The sequence below is a fragment of the Oryx dammah genome, unplaced genomic scaffold (genome assembly GCF_014754425.2).
Source record: "Oryx dammah isolate SB20612 unplaced genomic scaffold, SCBI_Odam_1.1 HiC_scaffold_1, whole genome shotgun sequence".
In the NCBI taxonomy this organism is placed as follows: domain Eukaryota; kingdom Metazoa; phylum Chordata; class Mammalia; order Artiodactyla; family Bovidae; genus Oryx; species Oryx dammah.
This window is the reverse complement of record NW_024070185.1, coordinates 88,709,118-88,733,147: the sequence shown is the minus strand read 5'-3', so window position 1 is coordinate 88,733,147 and position 24,030 is coordinate 88,709,118. Positions and strand designations below refer to the sequence as shown.

At 38.5% G+C, this 24,030-nt stretch overlaps 1 protein-coding gene across 1 annotated transcript in view; it reads right to left on the bottom strand.

Annotated features, from left to right (window-relative positions):
• TMEFF1 (transmembrane protein with EGF like and two follistatin like domains 1) overlaps positions 1 to 24,030 on the bottom strand; it is a 96,456-nt gene that overhangs the window by 50,435 nt on the left and 21,991 nt on the right. The window contains exons 2-5 of the mRNA XM_040240580.1: positions 17,890 to 17,999; positions 7,942 to 8,071; positions 2,994 to 3,020; positions 292 to 388 (exon numbers count right to left, since the gene is read on the bottom strand). Coding sequence (XP_040096514.1) covers positions 292 to 388; positions 2,994 to 3,020; positions 7,942 to 8,071; positions 17,890 to 17,999 — 364 coding nt within the window. The remainder of the gene's footprint in view (positions 1 to 291; positions 389 to 2,993; positions 3,021 to 7,941; positions 8,072 to 17,889; positions 18,000 to 24,030) is intronic.

Sequence of the window (24,030 nt, the reverse complement as noted above, 5' to 3'; positions counted from 1 at the left end):
CTTGGTATAAAATATATCAGTTTTATAACAGTATAAAACTATCAGTGAAGAAAGGGAGTGGTAAAATGAAAAAAAAAGTTACAAGTGGATTTCCACTCTACCACACTTAAACTGACTTAAATAGCTATAGTATCATATCAACTTAAAAGTCAATAGATTAACAGTGAACAAAAAATAAAGAAGGCACACACAATATACACCAAAGCAAATTAAAAGATAAGCTTTCTGTAACACAATAATGCTGACAATTAACCTCCAAATAAGTTTATCCCTTTCCCTCAGTCAACTCACCCAACATTTTCTGCATCTTCATCACACTCAGCTTTATATTTGCAGGGTCCACACTTGGAGTGTTTTCTGTGAACTTCTGCCCCTGACCCTTCCTCTTCTGTTTAAAAAGAAAAATTATATTTTCAACCAAAAGCTGGGATCCTTTCCAGATCTGCTTCACGTTTTCAGCAGCCATTATCCTATTTCTGGGGAAAATGTATGCAAGTCTCTTGAAAACAATCAGTTCCAAAAAGCTATTGATGCTTGAGTCCAAAAATGCTGTCAATACAGAGTATAACATATACTGTGGGGAAAAAAACAAGTATTGGGGCCAGAAAAATAATCCCTTAGTCTAAGTACCATGGGACAATAAGCTAGGTCTCATTAATTCTTAAAAAGAACTACCATAACATGAAATAAGAGAAGGGAAATAAACATGAGCAATAAATTCAGTCCAGTGATTACCCTACTGAAACAGCCTGTGCAATCCCATTAGCAGTAAGTGATTCAACAAACAAGTTACTCAACACAGCAGAGTCTAACCACTGCCTTGTCCTCACAGCAGTTTCACACCTGCCTTAAAAACTGTCTCCAAATTTTAGAAAGGAAAGGAGTCTATTTACAAAGTACTTACCCTTTCCTACTTTGCCACCTAGCCCTGTCAATAATAACAAGAATGCTGAAGTGTATGGGTCTCCTATGATCCAGCACAAGATTAGTACATACCACCAGCCCCCAAATCAGCTCATATTTCACAGTTAGGGAACCTCATTTCTATGGGTCTCAGCAACAGTGGGTCCTATTATGATCATCTCAAACTGGTCAGGGAGATGAGTTCTGAAGCCAATTTAGGGATTATGGTTTACTTAGAGGATGTCCCAGTGTGGTTTGGGAGAGCATACCTTATTGAGGGGGTGCCTATCAGCAGAGAAGGTGTTAAAAGAAAAGCACACAGACCTAAGTGCCTGTTTGGTACTATTTCTAAACTTGCCATTTTGGATACCTACCTACACTTTACCCAAACTCTCATGCATACTCCCAAACAGTTCCAGGGAGCATAATCTTAACTATTTCTAAGCCTCAGAAATACCATGAGATCTAAAATTCACACAGCCACCATTAGCTCACTAGAATCTGTGTATTAATCTGAGCAAACCACTTAGCCTTTCTAACTCATACTCTCTAAAAAAAAAAAAAAAATTACCAACAACCAACATTCTCAGAGCAAGACATCCAATATTTGTACCATAAAAGCAAATATGTAGACCAACTTCCATTTCTTTCATATAGTAACAATGACAATTTCCTAACTGAATATCTGACCACAGGGGCTAGACAACATGGTCCTTTAAAGTCCTTTCCAGTTCTAAGATCTAGAATTTATGAACTCATCCTTCACACATGATCACGAAACTTCTGCTTATGTCCACTTAAAATCTATTTTTAGACAGCTTTTAATCTTTTTTTTTTTTTAAAGCTAAAACCATCATCCCTGAACTTCTTCCTCAGGACAGTTCTTCTACTCTCAGTTCAGTTCAGTCGCTCAGTCGTGTCCGACTCTGCGACCCCATGAATCGCAGCACGCCAGGCCTCCCTGTCCATCACCATCTCCCAGAGTTCACTCAGACTCACGTTCATCGAGTCAGTGATGCCATCAAGCCATCTCATCCTCTGTCGTCCCCTTCTCCTCCTGCCCCCAATCCCTCCCAGCATCAGAGTCTTTTCCAATGAGTCAACTCTTCGCGTGAGGTGGCCAAAGTACTGGAGCTTCAGCTTTAGCATCATTCCTTCCAAAGAAATCCCAGGGCTGATCTCCTTCAGAATGGACTGGTTGGATCTCCTTTCAGACCCTTGGAAGGAGATCCAACCAGTCCATTCTGAACTTCTACTCTCTAGGTGACCTTTAAAGTCCCTTCCAACTCTACAGTTTTAGGGTTCTATGAAACATAGGGGAATGGAGTAAGGTTTCAAATAGTGCTAGAAGGATCATAACTGTGGTTTTCATTTGCATACATGTGAATTTTACCAGAGATGTTTTTTTTTTTCAGTGGATCCACAGAGCACCTGAAACATTATTTTGCATTCAGTGGATACTCATTAAGAATTACAGTCTCATTAGATTATGAGATAGTTTAGTCATTCTCAATTCTAATAATTCATCATTTCTCGGCTTTATGGCTGAGATCAAGTATGCTATCTGTTCTAATCAATTCTAATAATTCAGAGTAAACTCTGTTATATGCTACTACCAAATATTAGTTTTTTTAATTTTGTGCTTTGAAAATTCCTTATGAGCAAAAACCATGTAAGCAAGCAACGGAAGAGAGTCACAAATACTCTGATCCGAGCTAAAATCACCTGGGGATGATCCTACGGAGAGGGCCCTTTGGTGTAACTTCAATTTAACTGAAGCAACGTTTCCCTTTTGTCTGACAACAAATCGAAAATGAAAAATAAATGCAGGAAAAAAAGGAATGCTTAGGGCTAAGGGGAACTTGAGGGGTTGGGATGATGACGGAGTGGTACTGGGTTCCTTTCTGGGGTAATGAAGATGTTCTAAAGTTGGCTGTGGTGATTAATGTACAACTCTGTGAATACACTAAAAGCCACTGAATTATACATGTTCGATGGGCAAATTGTATGGTATGCGAATTTTATCTCAGTAAAGCCATTTTTAAAATGCAAAAGAAGAAAAGGCCTTTTAAGGGGTATTTGAAACTTACCTCCTTCTCCAGATCCAGAGCCATTATCTGAGAAGAAAAATAAAGAATGAGTATCAACACTTTTCCCAGAATCTCATCTTACCAAATAGTAAAATTTCTTATCAAAAATCAAACTGTGATATCCATTCTCAGATAGTCCCGTTTCTCATTTTTGTCGATATCCAACAATTTATTCTTATACACTTATTTTGTACCTTTCTCCAAATATAAATTCCTTGGATACATAATCTATACCTCATAATCTTTGCAGCTCACTCAGAAAATACCCAGGTGCTTTGTACAGAGTAAAAATCAATAAATATTATAAAGGAAATGGCCAAATAAAAATAATTTTAATGAACTCACTTAAAAGGTAGAAGAAATGTTTAACTTTGCTAAAGCTTTAAAGGAATAATAAGTAAACTGCTTTTAATAAAAAGGGAGAAAAAGTTTTGGGTCTTGCTCCAAAAATCTTAATTAAATCTGTGGATAAAGGCCAAAAGATATGAATAAACCTAAGGTTTAGAAGGAAAAACCTCAGGGTTGAGGCTGTCTTAATACTGATGAAATTAACTTCCTCCAGGAAACCTTACCAGAAGGAATCTCACCAAGGTGTCAGTGAAAAATTTGTTACTAATCAAATTAAAGAGCCTCCCTCAAAGTTACCAGCAAGAAACCAGTGTAAAATATAATTAATTTAAAATATGTATTTTATAATCTTGAAAGAACCAACATATGGCACAGAGCATGTTGAAAAGAGGGCAAGACTGTAGCATCATCAGCCTGGAGCCTCGATAGCAAGTGATGAACTTGACACTCTATCCAGCCCTTTCTAGGGAGAATTTACATGAAAATGCATTCCAGTCTGTCAGATAGCTCTCGAGAATAGGGGACATCCTTCACAATATCGCTCCCTTGCCCCCTCACCCTCAATCTCCCGAAGACAATAATCAAAGTCCCAATCATGGTAGAAACAAGAGGGATTGGAAAAAATACACCTTTCAGTTATCAGCCATTTCAACACTATTTCTGCTTTAACTATGCCAAAGCCTTTGACTGTGTGGATCACAAAAAACTGTGGAAAATTCTGAAAGAGATGGGAATACCAGACCACCTGAGTTGCCTCTTGAGAAATCTATATGCAGGTCAGGAAGCAACAGTTGGAACTGGACACAGAACAACAGACTGGTTCCAGATAGGAAAAGGAGTACGTCAAGGCTGTATATTGTCACCCTGCTTATTTAACTTATAAACAGAATACGTCATGAGAAATGCTGGGCTGGGGGAAGCACAAGCTGGAATCAAGATTGCCGGGAGAAATATCAATCACCTCAGATATGCAGATGACACCACCCTTATGGCAGAAAGTGAAGAGGAACTAAAGGGCCTCTTGATGAAAGTGAAAGAGGAGAGTGAAAAAGTTGGCTTAAAGCTCAACATTCAGAAAACAAAGATCATGGCGTCTGATACCATCACTTCATGGGAAATAGATGGGGAAACAGTGGAAACAGTGTCAGACTTTATTTGGGGGGGCTCCAAAATCACTACAGATGGTGACTGCAGCCATGAAATTACAAGACACTTACTCCTTGGAAGGGAAGTTATGACCAACCAGACAGCATATTAAAAAGCAGAGATGTTACTTTGCCAACAAAGGTCCGTCTAGTCAAGGCTATGGTTTTTCCAGTGGTCATGTATGGATGTAAGAGTTGGACTATAAAGAAGGCAGGGCGCCGAAGAATTGATGCTTTTGAACTGTGATGTTGGAGAAGACTCTTGAGAGTCCCTTGGACTTCAAGGAGATTCAAAAAGTCCATCCTAAGGGAGATCAGTCCTGAGTGTTCATTGGAAGGACTGATGTTGAAGCTGAAACTCCAATACTTTCTCCACCTGATGCAAAGAGCTGACTCATTTGAAAAGACCCTGATCCTGGGAAAGACTGAGGGCAGGAGGAGAAGGGGATGACAGAGGATGAGACGGTTGGATGGGATCACCGACTCAATGGACATAAGTTTGGGTAAACTCCAGGAGTTGGTGATGGACAGGGAGGACTGGCGTGCTGCAGTTCATGGGGTCGCAAAGAGTCGGACACAACTGAGCGACTGAACTGAACTGAACTTCAACACTTCATGGGATTTTATACAAAGTCTTATAGTATATTCACTGACCGATCAACCATGAAAAATATCTTCTCTATGGAGAGGAAAAGAAAGGATGAAAGAACAGGAAAAAAGACAAGAAGGGAACTTGACTTATTTTTATTACCAAATTTTTCTTAGGAAAACTCTCTTTTTCCCTTCTATTCCATATACATTGACTAGGTATGGCACCCTACTCCAGTACTCTTGCCTGGAAAATCCCATGGACGGAGGAGCCTGGTAGGCTTCAGTCCATGGGATCGTGAAGAGTCAGATACAACTGAGCGACTTCACTTTGACTTTTCACTTTCATGCATTGGAGAAGGAAATGGCAACCCACTCCAGTATTCTTGCCTAGAGAATCCCAGGGATGGGGGAGCCTGGTGGGCTGCCGTCTATGGGGTCGCACAGAGTCGGACACAACTGAAGCGACTTAGCAGCAGCAGGTACATATTATATGTTAGACAACGTAGTAAAAGGAATAGGCACAAATTGATAAATAAGACAGACACAGTGCAGGAGATACTCACTACCAACCTTTTTTTCAACCAACGTCCAATTTTAATAAATATAATATCTCACTGCCTCCCATAAGGGTCATTTAAAATTTTGAAATAAATATATTGTGACTACTCTGATAATGAGGTTGAGCTCTTTCTGTAGATTAGATTTTCACTAGACACACGCTTTCCCCGACTCCAACCCTGGAATTATGACATCCTCTCTAGGCAAGACATAGTACTTTCCTGTTCAGAAACAGGATTTGGCTAAAGGATAAACACATTCATCTGTGTTGGATGAATGAAGTATGATATATACACAGACATATGCACAAAGAATGAACAAACTCTGCCAGGAGATGCCAAAGAAGAAAGATTTCAGAGAGGAGAAAAGATTTAAGCTCAATATTAAAGCATTAAAAAAAAAGGAGTTCTCAAATAAGCAAAGGAGAATGTTATTTCTAGCACAGCAAACAGGACCTACACCAGACTAAATGACAGAACACAGACCCCACCTAGCAGATAACAAGATCAAAGTAGCACCTTATAGCTTAGCTCATTCGACCCTCACTTAACTGCAGAAGACGATAACCATCTAACCATGTAGGTATGTAACTGGGGCTAAGAGCAGCTAAGTGACTTGTGCAAGGTCATTCAGCAAACCAGAGATGGAGTTAATTTAAGTTAGACTTTCCAAGCCTAGTGCAGTGCTCTTTCCAGTCTAACACTCTGCCTCCCCATGTTTAACATTCATTGTTTATCAAAGCAGTTGGCATCTTAAACTCCTCATAAATGATGCATAATTAATTTGGGATTATAAAGAACTCCATATTCCTTTTTAGTTTCTAAATCAAGTCTGAAATATAACGTACCTAGAAAAGTATGTGAGAACCATACCAAATGACAATCTACTGGCCTAAGGGAACCTAATTATTTAGTGTATGGAAAAGAATTTGGCCTTTCCCAAAGAGAGATCTGGCCTTGGCCTGCAGCTTCTAGAAGGCAACTGATGTTTAGGAAGGAAGCTGACCACATCAGATCTTAGGGTGGGGCTGGCCACACTCAATATTCTTAGGGTAGGAGCTGGCTCACACAAGAAAGATCAACCACATAGTTCAGAGTGGAAGCTTTGAATCATGTGGTGTTAGCAGACCAAGTTTGAGATCAACCACATGGACAATTAATCAGTCATGCTTATGTAATGGAGCCCCAATAAAAACTCTGAACACAGGCACTGTAGTATACAGGAAAAGAAAGGAAATGGAGTAGTCATATAAAGAACAGCCTCCACATTTACTGCTAACCTTCATACAATAATTCTATTATAATATCTCACCAGCATCCCTGCTCCCAAATACAAACACAAGTAAGAAACCAAGGCATTACTGCTGGTTTCTTACAGTTATGCCTTCCAAAATTAACCACTACCAATTCAGGAAGACATAAAGAAGGCTGAGCATTGAAGAATTGATGCTTTTGAACTGTGATGCTGTAGAAGACTCTTGAGAATCCCTTGACAGAAAGGAGATCTAATCAGTCAATCCTAAACAAAATCAACCCTAAATATTTATAGGAAGGACTGATGCTGAAGCTGAAGCTCCAATACTTTGGCCACCTGATGCAAAGAGCTGACTCACTAGAAAAGACACTGATCCTGGAAAGATTGAAGGCAGGAGGAGAAGGGGATAACAGAGGATGAGATGGTTAGATAGCATTACTGACTCAATGGACATGGATTTGAGCAAACTCCAGGAGACAGTGAAGCACAGGAAAGCCTGGCATGCAGCAGTTCTTGGTGTCACAAAAGTCAGACACAACTTAGTAACAACAACAACAAATAATTCAGGAAGGAAAAGAGAAGTAAATACAAAAACTGGGAGGAAGTTGGTAACAAAGGCTGGCAAACAGAAAAGATACAAAGAGAAGAGCTTGGACAAACACTTTCTGGGATGCCACTGAGTTTCTACAATATTCCCCACTCCACCTTGCACCAAAATAAAAATTAACAAAATAGATCTCATAGCATTTACCCTCCCAAATCTTATTCTGCCTCATGTTCAAACCATACGGCAAAACTGATATGCAAAGTCTCCACCAAAAATAGTATTAAACATTAAAAACGTCCTGAGAAGTACCACAGAAGAGGTAATAAGAGAAACCACCCGGAGTTAAAAAGCAACATGAAATGCGGGCAAAAAGAACCCCCCGCCCACTTCCCACATAATCATCCCAATCCACACAGCACTCTTGGGAATAAACCTCTGACTGGAAACTTCATCTTAGTACGGTGGAACCACTTCTAACGTTTCTTCAGAAGAGTATCACCCATACCAGAGTAGCACGGTCCTCTTGCTACTACTGTTATCTCTTTCTGGTGCTTACAAGCAGCCCTTCTGAGAAAGCATTCATTTTGGTACGTGTCCCCATTTGATCCACAGACAGGAATGTAATTCGTATGGCACTGCAAAAGAAACAAAAATAAATTCTCAGAACGACACATGAATTATTTAATAGTTCATTTCATATTCACGAATGCAATGCTATAGTATTGCAACACATTTCTACTACAGAAGTTTGTTCTTTTATTTGGTTTTGAAAAAGAAGAGCTATGCTACTTTCTCATAACTTTTTTCACATTTATAATGATTTTAACTATCCACTATCCATAAAAATGCGAATGAAAATCTCTATTCTATCTACATCATTTGCTAGCGATCCAAGGAGATAATATAAGAGGAGATTCTTTCCAACGTTTGGAATAAGCACTGATGATGTAAACTATCAAAATTCACTTATTCAACACCTCTAGTGTAAAAGGCTTCAAGGTAAATGCTATAGAAGACACATGAGCTCTGTTCTCTTGAGACTTTACAATCTTATTGGAGAGCCATATAAAGAGGAAATATATATGTGTGTGTATATATACAATCATGTAATCACTGACTTGATGGACGTGAGTTTGGGTGAACTCCGGGAGTTGGTGATGGACAGGGAGTCCTGGCGTGCTGCGATTCATGGGGTCGCAAAGAGTTGGACAAGACTGAGCAACTGAACTGAACTGAACTAAATCAAAAGTACAGATAATAAGCTTAATATCTAACACCTATTACTGTAAGACATGAGGTATTTAAGAAAGCCTCCTCAGAGAAAGTGAAACGTGAACTGGACCTTGAAGAATTGGTAGATGACAAGAAAAAAGATGATACAGGTTTGAGAAATGACACTGAATTGGTATGTTTAAAAAACTTTAAAACTTCTATATTTCAAAAATATACAGGACTAAAGTTTTAAAATCTGGGAGAAAATAGTATAACATGATACAAGTTATCATCATTAAAAAAACAGAGACAGTACCAATTAATACAAAATGGACAAAAGACAAATTTACAGAAAGATAACAAACGATCAATTAATATATTAAAAATACTGACCTTTACTAATAATCAGAGTTGTACACAAAAATAAGATGCTACTTTAACCTTATAAAACTGGCTATTAGACAAACAAAAAATTCAATTTAGTTGCATACCAATAGCCCTGCTGTAATTTAAACTGGCTCAATCTTTTAAGAATACAATTTAGTAACACATTTTAAGAGTTCTAAAAAAGCAATGAGGATTTTGATCTAGAATTACACATTTAAGGATCTATCTGAAGGAAACTACGATAGATGAAAAGTTATTACAGTCATTTCAAATAGAAATGTATTCATAACAAAAACATACAAGAAAAAAATCTAAGTATCCAATACGGTAATGTTTATTTTAAAGCACGCTATATATATTCAGAGTCATTGAGCATTACCCTTTATAAGAGTATTGTGTGACATAAAAAGATGATGTTAGATGAAAAGCAGGTGATAATACCATGTATATAACTTCTGAGAATTTTGTGCCATTTTTAAATGCATTATCTAGTCCACAAAACTGAATGCAAATTTCTTAAATAATATGATAATATAAAATAAAAATGTAGCAAGAAGATTTAGGAGAAGGCAATGGCAACCCACTCCAGTACTCTTGCCTGGAAAATCCCATGGATGGAGGAGCCTGGTGGGCTGCAGTCCATGGGGTTGCTAAGAATCGGACACGACTGAGTGACTTCACTTTCATCTTTCACTTTCATGTATTGGAGAAGGAAATGGCAACCCACTCCAGTGTTCTTGCCGGGAGAATCCCAGGGACAGGGGAGCCTGGTGGGCTGCCGTCTATGGGGTCGCACAGAGTCGGACACGACTGACGCAACTTAGCAGCAGCAGCAGCAGCAAGAAGATAAATTATATATATATCTGAATTATTTAGAAAAATAAATATTCAGAGAGTAAATCCTGGAAGAAAATATCAATAAATTTTTCACATTACTTGTCACCATATTTTTTTTATTTCCATGTTTATGATTTTCTGTTTTTCTCAATTTTTCTGCAATGAGCAAGGCTTACTTTCATCATTCATTTACTTTTTAAAAAGTGGTCAACTTACTTTATGAACCATAAATTTGGCACGCTACCTCAGGTAAAGCACTGGTAAAAACAATTTTAAATAAAATATTTTATAACCAAGTTGACTTGCTATACACTATCACCAGACTCCTACATCAACTTTAGTTAAAGCTCAAATTTTACTTTAGGATGCCTTCCTATATTCCTCCAGTTCTTCCAAGGATCACATTCCTTTATTCTCTTCCCCTAACATACTCCAGTACTCTTGCCTGGAAAATCCCATGGATGGAGGAGCCTGGTGGGCTGCAGTCCATGGGGTCGTGAAGAGTTGGACACCACTGAGCAACTTCACTTTCACTTTTCACTTTCATACACTGGAGAAGGAAACGGCAACCCACTCCAGTGTTCTTGCCTGGAGTATCCCAGGGATGGCAGAGCCTGGTGGGCTGCCATCTATAGGGTCGCCCAGAGTTGGACAAGACTGAAGCGACTTAGAAGCAGCAGCAGCAGCAACATATACACAATAAAAGTTACACAATGTCTGCAGGAGTCAATGTTACTCTGTACTTATACAATGTATAATTAGCAACAACACAACAAAAAAGACCATAAGCTCCAAGATGTCAAATACAAGTCTATGGATTTTTCAAGCCAACTAACTCTTCACTCAGCAATGCTTAACAACTTTCTAATACAGTGCTCACAAAGGTGCTCATGCCCCTTAGGGGTGGGTGCCCCATGGAGGCATTTTTGGTTGTCACCATGACAAATGGAAGTGAGAGAGTGAAAAGTTGGCTTAAAACTCAACATTCAGAAAACGAAGATCATGGCATCTGGTCGCATTGGTTCATGGCAAATAGATGGGGAAATAATGGAAACAATGAGAGACTATTTTGGAGGCTCCAAAATCAATGCAGATGGTGACTGCAGCCATGAAATTAAAAGACACTTGCTCCTTAGAAGAAAAGTTATGACCAACCTAGACAGCATATTAAAAAGCAGAGACATTACTTTGACAACAAAGGTCCATCTAGTCAAGGCTATGGTTTTCCCAGTAGTCATGTATGGATGTGAGAGTTGGACTGTAAAGAAAGCTGAGCACCGAAGAATTAATGCTTTTGAACTGTGGTGTTGGAGAAGACTCTTGAGAGTCCCTTGGACTGCAAGGAGATCCAACCAGTCCATCCTAAAGGAAATCAGTCCTGAATATTCATTGGAAGGACTGATGCTGAAGCTGAAACTCCAATACTTTGGCCACCTGATAAGAACTGACTCATTTGAAAAGACAGTGATGCTGGGGAAGACTGAGGGCAGAGAAGGGGATGACAGAGAATGAGATGGTTGGATGGCATCACCGACTCAATGAACATAAGTTTGGGTAAGCTCCGGGAGTTGGCAATGGACAGGGAGGCCTGGCATGCTGCAGTCCATGGGGTCACAAAGAATTGGACCCGACTGAGCGGACTGAACTGAACTGATGACAAGAGGACATTACTGTCATTTAGCAGATGGATTCTAAGGGTACTCAAAGTACCACAAAGGAAAGGGCAGTTCCATACATATCATACAATTTCTTTTTGTTTATATACCATACAATTTCTTTTTTTATATATACCATACAGTTTCTTTTTTATATACACCATACAATTTCTGAATGCATCTCTAGCCATTCCTGTAGGAACTACGATAAGATCATAAACAAATAAGACTGTTCTAGCTGCTCCTAATAGTTTTTATTCTAGCATTCACCATACTTCTACTTTTCGTTTTCAAGTACTATTGGTATGAAAGTGCTGATGATGATCTTTTTAAAAATCCAAATATTCATTTAAGTAGATATAAGCAATGGACCCCTACACTGTCTTCTAGTATAATCATGTCCCAGCATTTACATTTTGAAATACTTCTTTTATTATAAATTACTTTTATTTCTCCTTTACATTTCAATTATACATATTGATTTCTTTAATTACATGTTTACGTAAACTACATTATCTACAAATTTCATTTTAGACAAGAAATGGAATACAAATTATTGGTTATAAAAAAAGGGTTATTAAGTCTGATAAGGCTGAGAATCTATATGGTAATAGCTAACATTTAATGAAGAGTTTCTATCTAGTAAATATTGGCTGCAACTTTAAATGTCCTAAACTAACTTAAATGTAACAGTCCTGCAAAGCACATGCAGAGAAGGAAATGGCAACCCAGTCTAGTACTCTACTTAGTGCTTAGAGCCAGAGCTCTGAAGTCAAATGCTGAATTCAAATCTTGGGTCAACTATTCATGTAACTATGGATTAGCACCAATGCCATTTTTTTTTCCCCATCTGTAAAATGGTAATTATAATAGTATCTGTTATGAGGATTAAATATGAGAAATCCGTCTTTAGCATTTATATCTGGCCATACTAAATTTTCAACATACATTCACTGGTTCTGCTATAGATATTATCATTTCTGAGTTTTAAGTAATTGTCTAGGGTCACAGCTAATTCCTAACACTAACCACTACATGCTCCAGTTTTTCAGCAGGATCTCACTATTATGTCACTTGGTGGTAGTGAGCAAGGAGCTTAAAACAGATAGGCAATGTCCTTGAAATGCAACCTAACAAGCACATACCAAGGAGTGAGCATGATGGGAAAAGCAGACCTCATGTCCTTGGTCGGTTTCCAGGAATTGCTTTTAGGAGCTTATTATTATGCTATAGAAAAATTAAATGATTTGGGCAATTTTAACAACACGCAACTTCTGACTCAGGCATGACTCTATCTTAAGGTTTGCCTCCTCTTTGCTGTCACTCTTGCTAGGGGAAAGAACTCTCCCCCATACTTACTCTTTACCTGAAAGAGTGATTTGAAGCAGTTTACAAAGATGCAGTGGTGTACAACTCTGCAGCCACATCCATTCCAGCATTTATTATGCACCTACTGTGTGTCAGGAACTGTGCTGAATACAATGATATTAACAAGGTTGTGATGGTTAATTTTAAGTATCAACTTGACTGGGCTCCAGGGTGCCTAGATTAAATATTTCTGATGTATCTGTTGAGGGTATTTCTCGATGGCATTGGCATTTAAACTGGTGAACTGAATAAATACCCTCTCCAATGTGGGTGGGATCATCCAACCCACTGAGGTCCTGAACAGAAAAAGGCAAATGAAGGGAGCATGAGCTCCTGACCTTGGTTGAGCTGGGACCTTGGGTTTCTCCTGGTTCTCAGGCCTATGGACTCAGACTGAGACTTATATATCAGTTCCTCTGATCCTCCAGCCTTCAGACCCACACTGAACCACATTACCAGCCTTTTTGGGCCCCCAACCTGCAGGCTGCAGATCATGGGACTTCGTGTCCATAATTGAGTGAGCCCATTCCTTGTAATTTCTTTCTCTCTTCTCTCTCTGTATACCTTGTTGGCTCTGTTTCTCAGAAGAATCCTGACTAATACAAAAGTCTAATAAGAGGACAGAGTACTTAGCTAGAGCAAATACTATGAAACTCAGGAAAAAAAGATATCAGCCTGAGAACTCCAGTCAGAAGAACAAAGGGGAAGAAAGAAAACAGGAAAAGCCACAGGCATTCCTCTTTATATATTATTCAGGTTTTAATGAAAAGATGCAATACTGATCATTTTTCTTTGTTCAAAATTAATAAAAGCAATTTTATGTATGTGGCAAGATGTAATAGCTCCTATTAAAAGGCTAGACAGAACAATTTTAGAATTTAAAATCCTATTATCTGTTAAAACGTGTTTCAATTATGCCCCCCCAAAAGCTTGACACTGAAAGCATGATGAATCATAAGCAAGGTTTTTAAATGAATTGAAAGACACTGCCAAAGCATCCACAGAAAAGTGTTTAATGGGCACATGAGGTCATTGAGAACAGAAGTCTAAGTTGAAGAGACGTAAAAGCTTATAAAGAAGAGGAATCAAAGTTTCACTCAGCAGCAGGATCAAGTCACGCTGTTAGCCCTTAGGCAGTTTGCTCCTGCAAGGTAAGTAATTTGTCTTTAAACATCTTGATATCCCCAGCACCTACCACTAAGTAAGCTCTGGGTAAATGTCTAGTGATCTAAACTCCTAACTTTTCTTTTCCTTTCTTGCTTTGCCACAAGGTAAGAATACAAGGGATTCAGACAGATCATGAGAAGGTTCTCTAGCTGTTCAAGTAAGTTAAAAAGGTCAAAAGGCTTTATAACCTTAAAGTTGCAAGGAAAGACTTTGAGAATGAAAAGCAGAATCATGAAGACAAAGATAAAATATAAAATGAAAATGTAAAACTTTATATAAAAAAACATAAAATGAAAATAACACTAAGATAACTTCTTTAAAATATATAAAGCTTTCTTTGTAATCCATATAAACTAAAAAGTAACCATCTCTAAGATACTTTAGTTTATATGGATTACATATATCCCAGGTGGCTCTAGCGATAAAGATCCCGTCTACCAATGCAGGAGACATAAGAGATGTGGGTTTGAGCCCTGGGTTGGGAAGATCCCCTGGAGGAGGGCATGGCAGCCCACTCCAGTATTCTTGCCTGGAGAATCCCATAGACAGAGGAGCCTGGTGGGATACAGTCCATAGGACTGCAAAGAGTCAGAAAAGACTGAAGTGACTTAGCATGCATGCATAAGTGACTTAGTACTTAAAAGAAATTAAAACAATTATGTATTAGTAAAACGGTAAAGCATTTGTCTACAATGCGGGAGACCCGGGTTCAATCCCTGGGTTGGGAAGATCCCCTGAAGAAGGAAATGGCAATCCACTCCAGGACTATTGCCTGGAAAATCCCATGGACAGAGGAGCCTGCTAGGCTACAGCCCATGGGGTCGCAAAGAGTCAGACACGACTGAGCAACTTCACTCACTCAAAACACAGAATATTTTTAAAAGGAAACGTAAGAATTAACAGATGTTGCCTCTGAGAAGAGCAACTGGTAGTCTGGAGTGGAAGGAAGACATTTTTTCCTTATATAATGTTCAAGTTGTTTACTATGGCAAATACCACACTTTTAAAAAATGTATCAAAATGATACCTACATCATAGGTTCTCATAAGAGTTTAAATTATATTAATTTTAATATATAAATATACATAAAATATTTAGGAGTTAATGGATATAAAATGCTCAGCACAGTAAGCAATATCATAAGAACAATACAAACAGTATATTATATTTTATTGATACAGTATACACATGTATCTTTACAGATCAACACAGGGAAAAAGGAAATACTCCCCAAAATAGAAAGAATATGAAATATTAATTCAAAAAATGGTAAATAAATCTATGGCACATTTCCAATTTCTCCAGTATGTTTTTTTTCAGATTTATATAATTTAAAAGGACTGACAAAACTCACTACCATGAGGCTGAAACGAAACAAGCAGCCTGGTAACACTGCTCTTGGTGAGAATGCTAAGCTGTACATGAGCATTCCATTGGCCTGACAACTCCACATCAAGGACTTTAACCTAAAGAAATAAAAAACAGTTGGAAGAGGGGAATAGCCCCAGTTTTCCCCACCCAGAATAGCTAAAATATCCACCAAAAACCTGCAATCTTTGTTGCATGAAGACCCAGAGGATAGAATTCAGAGCAACCAAAGCCACTGGGAAGTGAGCAAGAAAATCCCAGAAAGGAGAGAGAAAGCAGGGAGCCCCAGATTCTGTGGCTGACTTTTGAACCAAGCACTCATGGGGCACACTCCAAGCAGACCAGCTAAGTCTGAAATAAACGATATTTCTGTTGCTGCTCAAACAGGAAGGACAAAGTCTGCTGTTTTTCAGTCAATTCAACTGTTTCAAAAATGACAATACTCAGAGGAAGGTAATTCAAACACTAGAAAACACATCATTCACAACGTGTAGGATACAGTCAGAATAAATAGGAAAAAAAAAGAAAACACAATCCCTTCTCAAATGAAAAGGCAATCAATAGAAATGATCCCTGAGATGTCCCAGATGTTGAAACTGGCAAAGATTTTTTTAAGCATCAATATCTATGCTCAAGGAAAATAAGCTTATCAAGAATGGAAAGACAAGAAATCTCCAACAGAAACTATAAATTCTAAAAATAAAGTATCTGAAAGTAAAGACTCACTGAATGGCAGAATGATAATGACAGAAAAAAGGATCAGTGAACCTTGATGTAGGTAAGTAAAATTTATCTAACATGAAGAACAAGAAGAAATAAAAGTACATGAGGGCTTGGTATATACCATGTACATCAACACCTTCTTTTAAGGAAAGAAGCCCACTTTAGTTACTGTCCTTCTTAAGAAGGTTTAGGGAGCAAGAGGGCAGGCAGACATAACACTGCCTATTTTTTAAATTTAATTTTTATTTTATATTATAGTTGATTTACAATGCTGTGTTAATTCAGGTGTACAACAAAGTGATTCAGTTATATATGCATATATCCATTCTTTTTAAGAATCTTTCCCATGTAAATTATTACAGAATATTGAGTAGGGTTCCCTGGGCTATACAGTGGGTCCATGTTGATTATTTATTTTATATACAGCAGTTACACTGGCCTGACTACTGTTACATGAGGAACCATGGAGGGGTGGGCACAAGGTTAGCTAAGCCACTTCAAAGGTGGCTATTGTCAAGAAACAGTGGATTATAAAGTCCCTTTTGACCAAGAGGAACATTTTTTGCTGGTCATCAGTGTACTCCCCACCCCTTCCTCCTTTACTTAAACTTCTTACTTCTTTTAATGAAAATAAACTTGATAGTTAACAGTTTTCAAAAAGGCTTCATAATCAAGGTCTCTTTCTGATTCTGATTCTCATTACAATATCCTAAGAAAGGGTGGGAAATATGCTATCTATTTTCAGATGGATCATACAGAATTATGCCTGAAGCTGTATAGGGTTTCTAGAAATACTGACTATCCTATGCTTTTATTCCTAATCTCTGTTCCCTTTCTTCCCTTTAAAATCCAAAAGGGTAGGTATAATTAGAATAAGACAATGAATTTTAAAATTTCCAGTTCCTTGTTTCATCACAAATTCTGAATAAGGGACCACTTTGTGAACAATGGTCCCTGGTCAGGGGAACTAAGATCCTGCAAGCCGTGTGACACAATCAAAAGAAAAAAAAAAAAAATGTAGCACATTTCACTTCCATTCTTTTTGTTGTTTTTAGACAACAAAAACAACTAAAACAGCATCTGAAAAATAAAGATATTCACACTCTTAGTTTGAGATTCCCCCTTTCTAGTCCATCTCTAACTCGGATCTACCCTGAGGCAGTCATATTCTTTGGCCAAAAAAAGATGAAAGTGAAAGTGAAGTCGCTCAGTCGTGTCCGACTCTTTGGGACCGGTGGACGGCAGCCCACCAAGCTCCTCTGTCCATGGGATTCTCCAGGCAAGAATACTGGAGTGGGCTGCCATTTCCTTCTCCAGGGCTAGGGTGAGACAGCAGCAAACAAGGGAAAAATAAGGGAAATAAGCAAATAAGGGAAAGAGAAAGACAAGAAAGAGAAGGAAAGAGGATAAAAAGACCAACATTTTAAATAAGTGACTCTACTGCAATCTGTACCTTACTTCCTCTCAGTGACAAGTATACCTTACATTTGAATAAAACTGTTAGTATTTTTTTCAAGGCATTTTCACATTCTATGAGAGCCAGTCTGTCCTTATCATTCAAGAAAAGAATGGAAGGTACAAACAGTAGCGTTTCATTTGACAAGAATCGGTGGGCTGTGAACCCAAATTTATTGTAGGGTTCAAGGTGTTTTAATAAGCTTTTTAATTTTAAAAAATGTAGAATTACAAAATATGACAAATGTTAAAACTTTTGAGAAAAGTTTTGATTTTCTTACCTGAAACTGACATGCACATTTCAAACCATCTCCATCTTCTTTACAGACTCCTCCATATTTACATGATGATTCATCACAAACTCTTAGATCAGATTCCCTCACATTTAATTCTGTAAAAGAGGAAAAATTGTTTCATATATATGTGTGTGTGTGTGTGTCCCTTTTATCCAAATGTGCGTATATAAATAAAAGAAAAAAATCCTTATACCTCACCAACAAGTATAATAAGTCACAACATACAAAAATTAAGTTCTATGGGACACAAAATGTTCAAGAGTCCCCAAAAAAGTTGTGCATAGTAATGTGCCTAAAATCACATAAAGCAAAGCAAAACAAAGCTCAAAATGTCAGTATTTCACATAATTCTCAAAAGGGAAATCCATAGAATTTTTTTATTTTGCCTGCCAAGAGCTTAAGACAGTCTTCTTACTATTATTATCTTAATAATTTAGATTATTTTTCTAGTGACTGAGTTACTTTTAAGGGCAGCCAATAAGAATAACTGAAAAAAAATCTTGACTTTTTTGGCACCCAGAATAAGTTTTGGGTGATCATTATTCACTCTAGACAGATAAACAGTTTCAATTACAAAAGAATGATAAAGTAAGCTTGAATTTCAACACAATAGATAAATACGGTAGTTCACACCACAAGTATATATGGGGCATTATTATGCAAAGAAAGAGGTTCAAAATCTTCATAGATTTTAAATTTTTTAAATGATTGATATAATTTTACTGCCACAGGAAGCAGAGCCTATCAACAATACAAGTATTCTGCAGTCATTCTGTGCTTGTTCCAAGACTGTCAGTCTTACTCTGAAACGATCAAAATAATCTCTCTAGGAAACCTAATAAATTGCTTCCAGGTTAGAGAAAAGCTGCCAATCACACGGAACTGGGTGAAAACCACTACAAAGCCAATTTTCATATCCTCCCTACTGGGAATGAGAGCTACAGCAACAAATGCACTTACATAAACAATCAACAAATGGTTGTTTAAAAACTCATCCCAGGGCCTCCCTGATGGCTCAGTGGTGAAGAATCCGCCTGCCAATGCAGGAGACACAGGTTCGATCCCTGATCCAGGAAGATCCCACGTGTGGCAGAGCAACTAAGCCCGTGTGCCACAACTACTGAGCCTGTGCTCCAGAGCCCGAGAACCACAACTATTGAGTCTGCGCGCTGCAGCTGCTGAAGCTTGCACCCCCTAGAGCCTGTGCTCCCCAACAGGAGAAGCCCCGCAATGAGAAGCCTGCACACCACCACTGGACAGCAGCCCTGGTTCACCACCACTAGAGAAAAGCCAGCAGCAACAAAGCCAAAAATAAATATACAACACTATTTAAAAAAAAAAGACAACTCATCCCAGTGAGGAGGCGAATTCATGAGTCTGGAAGCAGAGAAGCCCAGGTTAGCTCCTGACTCTGTGGCTCAATAGCTGAAACACTCTGGGAAGAACAGAAGACCTCCTTCCTGCAGCTCTAGATGGACATGAGGTCTTGGCAAGCATATCTCATCGAGCATTTCTCCTGCAGTCCCTCATCCCTGGTTGTTTTCTACTTCTAGATGGCAAAGCAGGCCTCAGTGGACTGACGTGAGGAGGTTCTATTTCTCTATCTAGAGACAGGCGCCCTGGTTGACCATCATTGCCGCTCTCGGCCCCATTTGTCCTCAGGGCTCTGCAATATGTCTCTGCCATCTGTGTCACGTCTCCCACTCCTAGCTGACCCTCTGAGGAACTGATAGTCTAGTACCTAAACACCCAAGGAGCGGACAGTCAGGGTACTTATTTGAGTAACCACCCTGAACCAAGCATTGCACTAAAGTAAGCATGTCTATGTAACTATAGGTTACAAAAAAATTTTTTTTTTCTTTTCCTTAAATGGATATTTTTTTTTCTTTTCCTTAAATGGATTTCAGGTGCACAGAATTGGATTGCTCTAAAGTTCAAGCATATGTGTAAAAAAAAATTTTTTTAGAAGATCAGCAGAAACAAAAACTTTAGGAAACTAATGCCGTTGTTTTGCCGCTCTCAATGTTTCACATAGTATTCAAGGCAGAAGGGACCATCCTTCGATTCCTTTCACCTTGGGTCTGGAGGTTTTATGTTCTTGGTTTTCCTCATCTTTCAATTTTCGCTCATTCTTCCCTTTCCCCCCTTAAACACTCACACTAGCTCCTGAGGCTCAATACTAAGTGGAGGGTTTGTTTTTTTCTGTCTACCTATATTCCTGCAGGGAACTCGCACAAGGTCTCCAGGTTCCAGTTACTGTCTTATGTACACATTAAAACCCAAGGAACATAACTAAATATTCATAAAGAACTGCTCTAGAAAATAAGATAAGAAAGCATGACATCTCTGCTCAACCACAGACTTAATCAATTTTAGGGACCATAGAAATAAAAAGAATTGCAAGATTTGAGAAATAACTTTTAGTGTATTTCTCCTACTTCTTTGTAGCTTCAAGATTCACACTGGGTTCCAATGAAATCAGACGTATCAAACAACAGTAAATAAAATTTTTATTTTGTCCATGGGTCAAGATCACACTTTAAGACTTGCTATCTTGGCTTCAGATTCTTTTGAGTTCTGTTAAAATACAACTTCATCTGTTGTATTTTAAAAGCACAATGGAACTGCTATCAAGAGCCTAAACCCTCCCTGCCACGAAGATGTTCACACGCACCTGTCTGCACGATAGACCAAAGAACACCTTGGGAGAATAATCATTCATACTAAGGTGAAGCTTCCCTGGTATCTCAGTTGGTAAAGAATCTACCTACAGTGCAGGAGACCTGGGTTCGATTCCTGGGTCGGGAAGATCCCCTGGAGAAGGAAATGGCAACCCACTCCAGTATTCTAGCCAATGGAGTATTGTCAATGGAGAATCCCATTGACAGAGCAGCCTGGCAGGCTACAGTCCATGGGGTCACAAGAGTCGGACAGGACTTAGCAACTAAAGCACAAGGTAAAACAGAAAAGCTCAGCCTGATAAACAAAGTCTTGGTTGGACAGGAGGAGTCCAGGCAAAGTCTTAAATAATTGGGTGCTACATCATAGTTTGATACAAATTAGTTTATCAAGAGTATCATGACTTTCCAGTGCCCTGACTCCTCACAAATTTGAGAACTAAGGCCTTAGTGCAAAATCAGTACAGAAAGAATTCTGAATTGGGGTCATCTTCTGTTCAGTACCAGGCATCAGGAGGGCACTCTACTACCTATCAATAATAACGATGATAACACACCTGCCTTCCTGAGCCCCAAGTGGGAATTCAGAAGAAAGGATGAGTCATTTCTAAGGCCAAAAATCAGTTCTCCAAACAGAAATATTTTACACACAGAATCACTCAGAAAAGTGGATTCAAAACAGAAATATTTAGTTCTAGTTGTAAATGTGCCCATCATATAATTCTCTAAATGTAAAACTTGTCTCAATTTTCATCAACTTTCCAAGGCTGGGGAACAATATACCAGAAGGGAAGAAATCCTATTTACTATGAACGTGAACTGCCAGAACCCTCAACTTTTGGCACCACTAACTAGGTTCAGGCTACAGTTCAAAATGAGATCCATTAGCATTCCAGAATGATGCGACTTTCCTACCACCATTCCAATTAAACAGAAGGTAACTGGGGGATCTTATGAGTTAGCTAGTAATTATGGGAGCCAAAAAGTGAATTAACTTTGCAAGATGTTATGACAGAATTGTGGGTTTCTCCATCTCAGCACTACTGACATTTTGGGTAAGACAGTTCTTTGTTGGAGGGGGCTACCCTGTTCACTGCAGGATGCTCGGAACATCCCTGGCCTCCACCAACTAGAAGCCAGTAGGACCAGCTGTAACCAAAATTGTCTCAACACTGCAAAACATCCCCCAGGGAACAAACTCACCACCAGGCAAGACCCACTGTAAAAGATGAACTAAAAGGCTTTATGTTTAATTCTCCAACACAATCATTATAAAGAAAATGAGTCAAACAGCAGCCATCTGCAAAATCTCTGTACATTACTACAGTTATTTTTCATTGCAACAGGAGGCTCAGAGTGGGTGTCCTCCTTTAAGAATGTCTTAACCTCTCATCAGCCCGGCTTCTTTCCCCTTTCATATCAAAATTCTATCAAAGGTCAAAATCATTCTATTCTAAAGATCCCACACCTTTCTTCTTAAGTCTTCCAGCTCTTTTCTTGACCTGTCTACTGGAACCGACACACCTGGCCTCTCCCATTCCAACCTGGTAATCTTAATTATTCCCCCAACTAACTCTCTGACCACTTCTCAGTCACTCCTTTTTCCTTCTGCTGCTGCTCAATCCACATCACTCTTAGAATTTATCCCCAACTTAATCAACACTCCAGATTAACCCAAGTGTGCTTTTGTCTGTAAAACATGCCAACCAATGCCCATGGCTCAGTGAATCCTCAAAGCTACAAGGTCACTCTCTAGAACATTCATGAGTACCTGAGCTCCAATCAGGAGAGCTGCTCTTGTGCTGCAAGGGTCGGTTATGTATGTTACACAGTCTGTGATTACCAACTGTATTCATTACTGTAATTATGTGGTTTCAACTCTTCGTAAGAAAGAAAATAAATTTTCTATGAAAACAAAACTGGATGCTACAGAAAGACTTAGGACGAGTCCCTTTTTAAAAATAGCTGTTGCCTTAGATGGAGGCAAGATAAAAATCTAGGTTTTTGTATCTGCAAGTCTTTAAATTCCTTTTTAAAGACATTAAAACTGGAATGTGTACTCAATGCATTATGAATGTGATTTATTCAAGAATGGGGAAACTCTAGTTATTCTCAAAGAAAAACTCTGGGCTCTCTTTCAAAATATTGTTTAATAAATATATATTTTTAAGTTAAAATACATTTACAAATCATTTTGTGACTCCTTACTTTAAAAACTTTCTCAATTAACCAACTACCAGAATCTTACGGCACTGAGACAAGAGGGCTCCTACCATGCATAAAAATATTCTGTCCTCGGCCATCCCACTGTAATATCTCATCTTACTTCTTTCAGCACTCTCTTCCACTCCCACGACTCAAGTCTTCAGAGTTGGTTTTCCCCAACCTTATTAAAGCCATTCTCATCTGCTTTTGCCAGTGCTATTTCCAGTCTTCAGAGTACTGCTGAGCAAAGTCCTATAAATTAATACTTAAATAGGATTTAATGAGAAGTATTCTCTAAGTACTTTACAACATGTGGAAATACTCAGTTTATCTCTAGGTGATTCCTTATTGACTCTCTTTCAGGACATGTTCAAACTTTGTACCATGTTCTTAAGAAAATTTCAGTGGGTTTATTCTCATTGCCTAGATGTTAATAGTATTTGGGAAAAAATGAAAAGAAAAAAACTAGTATTTGGGAAAACCTACACACCAATCCAACCTGACATGACCCCTGCTGGATGGTTTCACTCCCAAAAGATGCCCTGTTTGTTCTTGACACTGTGCCCAACTGCCTACATGACAGTTCCACAATCTCTACGCTGAAAAGAGTGGAAATATTAAGAATATTTAAACATTTAAAATATCCCACACCAGGAAATAGTGTGACACAGCCATGGAATATTACACAGCTGTTTAAAAGGTTGTGTATATTATATAACAATATGGAAATATGCTGATGAATGTTAAGTAAGGTAGAAGACAAAGCCATACATACACCAATATAATGTATAAAAAAACATATATAGGAAAATCCAACTGTTTGCACCAGTGGAACACGGATTTTTTTTTCCTCTCTTTTCAAGTTTTTATACCAGTTATATTTAAAGGGGGAGCTTCCCTGGTAGCTCAGCTAGTAAAGAATCCACCTGCCAATGAAGGAGACACAAGAGATATAGGTTCAATCTATGGGTCAGGAAGATTCCCTGGAAAAGGAAATGGCAACCCACTCCAATATTCTTGCCTGGAAAGTTCCATGCACAAAGGAGCCTGGCTGGCTACAGTCCATGTGGTTGCAAAGAGCTGGACACAACTGAGCATGGGAGAAAAAGAGTCGATGTGATTTCAAACAACCCCAGACACAGTTTGCCATACAATGGACAAAGCATGAGTTTGAGGGCCAATACAGGCCAGGTTCACAGGCTAGTTCTTCACATTTTAGAGTAACATCACCTTCCCTAGATGC